This window comes from Balaenoptera physalus (assembly GCF_965194825.1).
Source record: "Balaenoptera physalus genome assembly, chromosome: 7".
Taxonomy (NCBI): domain Eukaryota; kingdom Metazoa; phylum Chordata; class Mammalia; order Artiodactyla; family Balaenopteridae; genus Balaenoptera; species Balaenoptera physalus.
The window spans coordinates 32,207,446-32,218,416 of NC_138886.1; the positions used below are offsets into that span (position 1 = coordinate 32,207,446).

At 38.8% G+C, this 10,971-nt stretch overlaps 1 protein-coding gene across 2 annotated transcripts in view; it reads right to left on the reverse strand.

Moving 5' to 3' along the window:
• Positions 1–10,971, reverse strand: part of NR4A3 (nuclear receptor subfamily 4 group A member 3) — a 39,856-nt gene that overhangs the window by 20,373 nt on the left and 8,512 nt on the right. For both annotated transcript variants that reach the window (XR_014265716.1, XM_082469488.1), the window contains exons 4-5: positions 8,537–8,666; positions 7,902–8,074 (exon numbers count right to left, since the gene is read on the reverse strand). Coding sequence is in view for 1 of the 2 variants with exons in the window: in XM_082469488.1 (XP_082325614.1) it covers positions 7,902–8,074; positions 8,537–8,666 (303 nt within the window). In the remaining variant the exon portion in view is untranslated. The remainder of the gene's footprint in view (positions 1–7,901; positions 8,075–8,536; positions 8,667–10,971) is intronic.

Consider the following 10,971-nt stretch of genomic DNA (forward strand, 5'->3'; position numbering starts at 1 on the left):
AGATTTGTCTAGGCTCCTAATTTGTGAAATAATGTAGCTCTGCTGCTATAGTTATCTGGGGTAAATTACTTCACTTTTCTGAGCCTCAGTTTTCTCCTCTGTAAAATGGGGATAATATCTTCCTTAACATTTTGTTGTGATGATTAAATGTGATAATACATGCAGAGGACCTGATGCATAGAACGTGTTTAACACATGACGATAGTGATAATACTGATAACAGTTTTGATACTTGGAGTTATCACTGTCCCTCAGCTTCCATATTTATAAAATGGGGGAAAGGGTTGAACCGGAAGGTTTCTAATTTTCAGCCCTGACTTTTTCTAGGATCCCATAATATCAGGTCCAGTTCAAATCCCTGGCTCCTCTGTTCCCAATAATCCACCCAGGGCCTGGATTCTGTGAAGCCCTAGATGTTCTGTGTTGTAATGGACTACGGAAGCAAAGGCCAGGAGAAGGAAGCAGTCATCCTTCCCACAGATATTCAAGGATGACAGCGTGATACTGGTGTCATAGACACTCCCCACTACTTCCTTCCAGCACACATACTATTAACTGGAGGAAAGTGGAAAAAAAAAAGATTTTATTTTTAAACTTTCTCTTCTTATATGAATCTAATTCCATATGCTCTCCAGGGGCAGGATGAAATTCAGGGCAGCACCACCTTTAGAAAGTTGACAGCACTACATGTGAAACTCCCAGGTAATTCAGAGTTGAGGAAAGAATGTTGGATCAGGCAGTAGGTCATGGGGACCTCCTCCAGGCTCTGGCACTGACTTGCTGTGCAGCCCTAGACAAGGCACTTAACTTCTCTGGGTTTATTTCTGCCTCTGAAGTTGGAAGTGACTAGACTAGCTGATTCCTTCTGGCTCTTGCATTCAGCTATCTTTCTGTTACTGATTTCTAGTTTAATTCCTTTGTGGGATTGACGGCAGACACTGTATGATTTCTATTCTTTTAAATGTGTTAAGGTGTGCTTTATGGCCCAGACCATCATCTATCCTGGTGAATGTTCCATGTGATGGCTCTTGCATTTGATGATTCTAAATGTTGCTAATCACACCAGGTATGACGGTATTGCCTAGAATTTGATACTGATTCAGCATTATTGTTTTAAAATAGTGTGTTAAATGGAGAAAAAAAGACTAAAGAATGTCAGGGAATGGGACCTAACAGCTCTCTCCTGCACTGAAGTCCCTGAAACCATGGCTCACAACTCAATAATCTCCCTGCTTCCAATATTTGCTCAGAATCCTCCGGAGCACTTAGCTTTCCCCCAGGGTCCTCTGCAGGCCTCCACCCCTGCTGGGCTCACATTTCATGCATCCTGCACACAGGGAAATGCAGTTGCTGCCTGTGTGTGCGGTTTTCTCTGATAGAGTCCAGCAGGGAGGAAAGCCAGCGGGCCCCGTGTGCCAGACTCCAGCCAGACCCTCTGAGCTTCACCTGCAGTGATTCTGGTTCACGTTTCAGAATTCTGGAGCCAAACTGGATTCAGCCTGAGCCACCAGTAACTTGGGGGTGACTGGAGGGTCAGCATCAAGTGCTGGGGGGAAAAGACAAATCAAGTATCCCCTCTACTGAACATAAGATTTAAAGAAATGGAACAAAACGTTTTAGAGTCTTTCTCTGCCCGGACTAGCAGTTTATAAACACCTCGCTAAGGAATACTGGATGTAGAGTTGGAAGAACCAGACCCCCATCTCTGCTTCTGTGCTCCCCTACATCCCTCTGTCTCTGGGATAAGCAGCTTCGGGGTTCACCAAAGAAAAATCTAGAAATACTTGTTTATTGACTATTCTAATCAGACATAGGCCAAATAGAGAAAGACTTTAAAAATGAATCTTTTTTTTCCTATTTATGCTTTTTATTCCAGCCTATATGGATAATCAATAATCAGGTTTTACCACTAGTCAAAGACACAATATTGCATTTACTGATAGCTAACGTCTAATGCAGATTTCTCCGAAGCACTTAGGTTGAGAATCTAGAGCTGCAAAAAACAGTGAATACTATTTAAACTAAATTGAGTTGACACATTTCAAATGGCAATACCATGGCTATACAGGTCAGATTTCAGCCACAACCTAGGCCTAAAATAAGTTATTTGGGAATTACATGAGACCCTTGGTGAACACCAGCCCTAAAATTTAGCAATGCGATGCTTTCATAGCAGAGTGGAATCTGCTATTTACTCTACCTCAGTGTCAGTCCTGGCTAAATATGTAAAATGTCCTAAGAACACTTTGTTTCCACTTAGAATGTTACTTTTCCCTGGGTCCTTATATTTCTTTATATTTTAGATGTTATCGTTCTATGAGCCAAACTATGTATACATATTCTTAGGTTCTTACACTTTAAAAAGTGACACTTTAAAAACTGGCAATGAATATATTTTATCCCAAATTTCTTCTTTTCTGATCTAATTGCCTCCCCTCTCTAAAAAACCAAACCAAAACCAAAAAACCCTCCTCTCTTCCCGTCAATGGCATCACTGCAGTTACATATTTGTTTACTTTCTGTCTCCTTCACTTGCCTGTAAGCTCCATGAGGGCAGGAGCTGCATCTTGTTCTAACGGGTCCACTGCTCTGGAAGAATTGTTAAATGAATCAATTACTTTCTGTTAAACTTATCTCTATTGCTTATTCCTTTTCAACCCCAAGAAAGTTGGGAAATAGGAGATACAAGGTAAAATTGAATTGTTCTTATTAAATCATATCGATCGTTCTCAAGGCTTAGTGTGCCAAAGAATCATCCAAGGTCCTCTTTAGAATACAGATTCCTGCCTGCCTTCCCCCGTCCCCCAATTCTGAGTCAGTAGGCCTGCGTGTGGCCCCGAGAATCTGCATTTTAAGCAAACACCCTGACTCCTTCTGATACATGCGGTCTGGGCACCACACTTTGGGAAATGCAGACCTGTACCCATAGGGGAATCAGAGGGTCGGGGAAGGAGAAGGCTGGAAGGGATCATGGCAGTGCATTTAGTCCAATCTCCTCGGCCTTCAGATGAGAAAACTGAGGCCTACAGCAGGGCAGAACTTGCCTGAAATCATCTAGTGAGTTGGTGGCAATTTGAGAGGGTCTTCTGAGTAGCTTCATGAAAGCACCCTCTTTGCAGAATCTTCATGATGTTTACTTTGTAGGTTTAACACGTGTCAACCATTTCTTAGGCTATCTTGTTAACATATTTAAATGCCACTTGCTGGTGCCTGGTTTTATCTGGGCAGTATCTCTTGTATTTGGAGTCTGTTACTATACTAAGTGACACCCATTACCAGAAAACATCCTAGTTTGCTGGAAAATACTTGAAATGACCAACTAATGAGGATGTGAAGTGCATTTTCTCATTAGTAATTATGCAGGCTCTGAAGACAAGCCCAGTATCTATATATACTTGTAATGCTAAATTAAAAGCAACTGTGGGGTACAGAATAGCAACATTTTGAGGAGAAACAAATCAAATGTGACATGTTTTGACTGCACTGATATACAACGATCTGAGCTCACTTTTGAAGGAGAGAAGTTTGGCCCAAAGGAGAAGAAAAGTTCCCAGAGCCAGGAACGCTTCACAGAGCGAAGAGCTCTCTTTCTGGCCTTGAAAACCCCCTTCCCTCTGTGACTTGGAACAACTCCTCCACCTCCCTTTCCCACAAACGAGGAAAATGCTCACTTACTACCTTAAAGCCACATAGGCAGGTACAAGATTAGAACATACCTGCCCGGCAAACATTTTCTCATTTCTCTGATTCACTGGGGGAAGGTAGCATCTTTAATAAATTGTTTTGGTCAAGCCAACTGTCTGACTCACAACTGACAGGGCATATTCTTATTTAAAATGTAAAATTATATATACCACTATGATATAGATTAGGCAGGAATAAATGAAGAAGAGACTTTCATTTTTCACTTTATTCACTTCTAAATGGTCTGCCTTTTATAAATTACTCTAATTGTAATTTTTAAAATCCAATAAAGCTTCTATTAAAAAAAAAAACTAGTATATTGCCATTAAACAGAAGTGGCAGTATGGTGAAAGAGAAACATATTACTTTGAGTGATGAGATTTGGGTCTAACCCTAGCTCTGCCACTGACCTTAGGCAAGCCACTTAGCCTTTTTAAGCCTTTATTTAGTCTTCTGAAATATGGGTTTTGGATTAGATGACCTCAAGATCACCTCCAGTTCTATGAATTAATAAATAAAAAACTTTAAGGAGAAGGTAATATGAAAATTGAATTTCAATGAATGACATTAAAAAAATGACTGAAACCATAAATTGTACCACATAAACTGGGTTTAAGTGAAATTATGTAAGAATGTATGTGATGGTGCCTGGCTCAAAGTAGGCATTCAATAAATTCATTTTGCTTCATTCATTTTATGCTAATTTTTTTTTTAAAAGAGAATGAAGCAAATTCAATCTTGTGAAGTAACAAGTTGTTTAACAACACATATTCTTATATGTATATGTATATATATTCACTTGCATTTAGGGACAGTAAGGTAAACCCTAGAATCATAAAATCTTAGCTTTGGAAGGAAATTAGTATCAGCCAAAATAACCTCTCTCCTGTGAGGAACGCTGTTATGTGTTGTCCTTACATAAGGACAACTTGTGTTGATGAACTCACGCTTCCACAGCAGCTCTTATAGCCAGGAAAGTTCTTCCTTGCCCTCAGAGTGAGCTGGAAGGGCCCCCTCCTTCACCCTCTAGTTCTGCCCTTGGGAGCAACAGTCCTCTTGGCGACAGGGCCAAAGTGTGACCTAATCCTGCCAAATCTTCTCCCTTTCTGTCTACGTATTTCCATTTCCTTCAACCATCCCTTTTGAGTTTCCAGAAACAGTGTATCCACATACATACACTGGATCCTCTTAAATCCCAGCTTGGAACTGAACTCCATCCTTGAAGTGTGCACTGACAGGACAGAGTCCGTGGGACACCATCAACTTGGTTCTAGCCCCATGCTTCTACTACTGAGGCCTAAGCTAATTTAGCATCCCTCCCTTCCACTGCACACTTTGTTGGTTCTTACTGAATGTGTATGGAATAAACTCCTGAGATCTTCTTAACATGAACCACTGACAGGCCAAGGCTCTTCCATTTTAAAAAATTCTAAATGCTGAGCTTCACACTTATTTTTGTGACCTTTCTTCACGATGGTTTCAGCCCATCCTGTTCCAGCTTGTCGAAATCACTCTGAATGTTGACACTGACATCCATCATATTAGCGATCCCTCCCAGCTTTCTGTCATCTGCAAATGTGATCAGCATGCCTTCTCTGCCTTCATCCAAGTTTTTGATGAAAACTCACTGTATTTTATTAAAAGAGACTTTTAATTTAATTGATTTGGGTCCAATTTTTGATAATTTTGTAAAGCTATCTAAAAGCAGGAGAATCCAAGCTATGAGGTTCAACCCAATTCCAAAACAATGCAATTAAAATAAATACGCTTTACAAAATTGAGCCAGGCCCCAAAGGTAGTATCAGTGTGACCCAGACTCTGGCATGGTCAATCTGTTATTTTGGGCAAAGCTAACAATTAAATTGGATAAATGTTTGTTGATGAGGATGATGACTCTAGTCTAACACCCTGAATGGTGCAGAAGCAAGCAAACACAGTGGATTGATTTTTCAGTGTGAGGCAGTTCCCAGCTGGGACAACTCAAAGTACGGGGTAGGGTTTGCCTCTGAATAACTAATTAGGCCATGTAGACCAATAATTGGATAATTTGGGCCCCCCCCCCAACCCACCAAATCACTTTGTGGACTAAACCTCTGGACTGGCCATCAATAGTGATTTCAAATGCCCCAGAACAATGTCAGATTGTGTGCTGTAGCCTCAGTGAAGGCAGTGCCAAGAAGCTTCATTAATTCAGATGAATTGCATAAGGGAAGGCCAGAGTTGGCTCATGGAAAAGTTTTTATTCCCAAATGCTTTTCTATCACCCACTCTCACTGAAACCAGAGATGCAACGAATTATGGTTTTAAGAGCACAGACTTTGGGGGCCAAATTGGGCCCACTTGGCTTCTAATTCTATCTCTGATACCTATTACTATGTGACCTTGGGCAAGTCAGTTCTTTAGCCTTTCTCAGTTTTAATCTCATCTATGAGAGATCATAACACTTACCTTAGTGGTTTTGCTACATAGCACCTGACATGTGTAGTGTTTATACTCATTAGAACGTTCAACAAAGGATAGAATAAGAAGTTTTGGTCAAGGAGATAACATACAGGGCACTGTGCTAAAGCTTTGACGAGTATCATCTTATTTAAACTTCCCAGAAACAACCCTGGGAAGTAGATATTATTACTATTACTCCATAACACAGATGAGGAAACTGACACATTAAAAGATTTAATCAGTTGCTCAAGATCACCCAGATAGTACATGATGGTGTTGGGATTTTAATCAAGGCCTGCATGGTTCCAAAACCTAAGCCCTTAATCACTGCATTATTCTGTTAGACTATTATTTGAGACTTGACTTCAGTCAAGAGATGCTACTTGTAATCAGAGTAAGAGTCCTCAACCTTTGATGCTAAGGGTCTACCATGCTTCTTATATGAAGTCTTGTGCTCAAGTGTGGAGAGGAGGCTTCACAACCTACAGTGAGGGAGGGGATGAGGGAAGGAAGATCACAGCAGATACACAAATCACCCCTTCACTTTTGTCAACATTGCAGCCTAAAAGGAGGGCATATGGCAGACACTCTCACACTCTTGGCCAGCCCTTCAACCAGAAGTTTGAAATACTGATTGGACCTGGAGAAGGCAATCTGGTAGCTGCTGCCAAGCCAAATCAACCAACTGGGGATCCCTGGACTGGTATCTCTCTTATCTGTGTGTAAACTGTGTTTCTAAGTTTTCTTGTCTTACGGTGGGATTAACCATTCGTACAGTTCATGTTTCTTTCAATGGTTAGATGAGACAAAGTACCACAATGCCTAGCATGTAGAAATTGCTCAATGATTGAGATCTTTTTCCTTTCTTTTCTTCTTTGGTGAGACCCTGTCTTACTAGAAGTCTGCTTTTCTAAGTCTCTTTTAAAACTGCCTTCCAGTAATGTTTATACCTTTGCTCAGAAAATCCTTTCTCATCATTCTTCTTTGTGTTATCCAAATTTCTGGGAATTTGCAGGGCTCAAACTGATGATATTTTACTATATCCCATATGAAATAAAAGTGTTAATATATTTTGGTTGGCTTAAATAACAACACTGGTAATCATTTACAATTTTCAAATGTTTTCTCAACCGTCATTCCTGTGTGACTGATGTTCAAAACACCCCTCTGAGGTTAACTATTGTAATCATCTCCACTGTAAGGATGAGAAAGCCAACAGCAGGAGCCAGGTGACCCAGGCAGGAAGCAGCAGAGGTAGCATTCCATCCCAGTCCTCCTGACACCTCCTGATGTCAAGGCCAGAGTTTGCTCCTCTCCATCAATGGTTTAATCCCTCAGTATAAGCAGTAGGTCAGTCAATGCCGGTGCAATTGGGTAAACTGTTTAAGGATAACTTGAAGCTTACCCAGATGGTTTGGTCACAATATGGAAAAAAAAAAGTAGTCACTTTGTCTAAAGCATGAAAGAAATGTACAAATTGTAATTCACCTGTGCAGATTTTCATTGGCACAACCATCAGGATTCCTGCAACAATGGGTATGACAGGTGCAGCACGGTCAGGGTCATTTGTTAAGGCATTTAGAGATTCAATAAGGCAAAATTTATTTGGTGCAATGGATGCACTGGAATTGCTAAGTGAAGTGAAAACTAGAGAAAAGGTATGAAAACGGTTGAGCACAGTGCCAGGCACGAAGCCATTCAATCCACTCTTATTACTATTATCATGAATAGAGACCCTGATCATTCATTCAAGAGCAAGACATCATAAAACTTACTCTGGAATAATCGAGATCTCTGGGCGTTGAGTCTGTTAAAGCTCGGACGAGGGCATTCATCATACAGATTGGAGGAGAAGGTGGAGAGGGCTGAGAGGCTTCCTGCTGTAATGGGCTCTTTGGTTTGGAAGGCAGCCGACCTCTCCTCCCTTTCAGACTATCTGTACGGACGACTGATACCGAGAGAAACAAAGAAAAAATGTCTTCAAAGATATCCATGAACAGCCATAAATCACAAAAAGGAATCAAAACACTTCACAGTTGAGCAAATCATTAATGAGACCAACCATTTAAAAGGGGCAATAAGTTTGGAGTAATATCCACACAATGATTTAATGAGAGTTGAAACAAGCAGCATAAAAGCCACCCCATACTTACATTTGGTAATGAATTAGCCCTAAAAGTCTCCTTCTCAAATAGAACAAAGATGTATGTACACAAGCTCTCTATTGATTTTGAGAAATTAGAATAAGTAGACCTCAGCTATTTTTGAATGTAAATATACACCATAAAAATAAAATGTTGAAAAGAAAGGGAAACTAGGAAACTTCACCATTCTAATGTAAATATTAACTTTTTCAGTGATATCTGAGAATATTTATAAGCAAGCTGGACAAAAAGCATTATATCCATACCTTCTTTAACCATTCCGACACCGAGACACTTCTGAAATCGACAGTACTGACATCGGTTTCGACGTCTCTTGTCTACAGGGCAGTTTTTATTTGCCAGGCAAACATATTTTGCATTTTTCTGCACTGTTCTCTGAGGAAATACAATACAGAGATAGTCAACTAATAGTTTCTGGAAAGAGGTAGGACCTGACAAGATGTATTTTAATTACAATGTGAAAAGCGACAGTGCAATTCGTATAATTAGATAAATTTAATTTCCTAACACGCTAGCCTGCAGGAAAAACAATTTTATTAGTGTTAGCTGCTGACAATGAAAATCATCTCGGATTGTTCTGAAGCAAGTCTCAGGAGACACCCAAGTCTGAATGATAAAATCATATCTGAAATTACCAGGTCAACATATCATACCTTGGAGGATTAGATTATCTTCACTTTTAATATCCCTTTGGGAACAATTTTCTACTTGTTCCACTCCCCTGATTATTGCTGACCTTATTAAAATAAAATCAAAATTATCTGGGATGTACTTTGCTGGATATCACTATTGTAAGTCAAATATCACAGAAACTGGCTTTGTTCCCCAATAGAGATGAAATCATAAAAAGCAAAAACGAGGACTTGTCTAGTTATAACATATAGGAAATAATGTTTTAATGCAAAAAAAAATCACTTAATCAGCTTGTGTAGTGTATTTTATTTTTAAAAGAATGGTAAACTGTCCATTTCTCATTTTTGAAAGCAAAATCGTAAAACGGGATACTAAAAACCGCTATCACATCCAAGAAAGAAAAAAAAAAAAACAACCAAACAAAAAGAATGAGATAAAAGAAGGAATATGACAGCCATATATTTTCAATGAAAATTCCCATTAATTGGTTATTTCATAAATGAATATTGACATAGACATCAAAATAGCCATACTGTAAAAGATGTATCATAAAACTTGGGCCTGGGTATAAAATAATGTTGTATTCTTCAGAATCATGTATAATTTTAAAATGAAACATGAAGAAATAATAAAGGATATTTTATGCTCCAAATATAAGAGAATGCTTGATTTTTTAAAAAAAATTAAAAACATTTGTGCAAATGGATGTGTATTTACCACTCATTCAGAAATTACCTGAATATATTCAACTCCAAATAGAGCAGAAAGTTGGAATTTATTTGGTAAGCCTGGGCTGCATAAAAAAAAAGAAATCCAGGTAATTTGGGATTGGTGATCTATTTTGTGTCTAAAATTCTAAATAGATTTACTTTCTTTTTTAATTTTCAGCAATTCTCAACCCCCTTGTATCAGTTTTCACTCTATCACCTTTTAATTTCATTTTAAGAGATCATTTCTAAACTGCTTATATAAAATTTAAAGCCAGATACATTTTCCCTGCTTTAGCAGGTGATTTTAGTTTAAAATGCAAAATTTCCAAAACACAAACATACTTCTGAGGTTTCCACCATTTAAATTCGCAGCAGTTTGTAAGGGTAGGAAACTTGTATTTCCTAAATGAAGCTCTCTTTCATTGAACATGAAGTAATTTAAAAAACTCTACTTCTTGCCATCGTCCTCAAGGATATCCCAGTTTCAGTGCTGGTGGCATTTTGCTTCAGGTATACGTTTTCCCAATAACCTCAAACCTTCCCCACATTTGTGTATGCCTGCACAATAGTTTAAGGACAGGGAGAGATCGTTATGGTTCAATCACTGAATTCCCATCATTAACTGCACTTCATGTCACATTTTTAAAGAATTCAATTTAATGGTAGAAAGCCACTGGGTAAAACCTGCTCCCGTTCCCTTAATTAACGGATCTGTGGGGTGGTTCTCCCTTATCCTACCCCTACCCTTTCAAGTATAGATTTGTTTTCAAGATATTGCTACAGAAAAAGGATGCTGTTGGGGAACACTTAATTGACATTTCTAGACGAGGAATGTATCACCACTCCTGTATTTTGGTCAATTCAGGGGTGATTATATTTGTGGATTACTTGTACTTCTCTTGTTTTTCTTTCTTTTCCCCCTTTCAGCTGCCCATTTCACTGCCTTTCAGCATTTCCGCTGAAATGCTGTAAAAAGCAAATCTGCTAAAGGAATGCGGTTACTTGAAAGTAAAGCTTGTGTAGTTAAGACAGAAAAAAACGGCTAAACCGACGGTTCTACATTTAAAATATCATAATCCTGCATACCTCCTGTATGGCATTTAACATACTGCAAAATCTTTCCACAAGCATTTTCTCATTTATCTGCAGAAGTTAATCACATGATTCCTAGCTCCAGATCAAAAATAACTGTTGCTTGTTGGTATGTATACCAATGCACACATGTGCATTTTTTTTATAAATGTCTGTATTTTCATTTATAATGAACTATTCTTTTATGGCCCTTTAAAGCTTATAAAGTGCTTTCATAAATGTTTTCTCTCATTTAATACTCACAG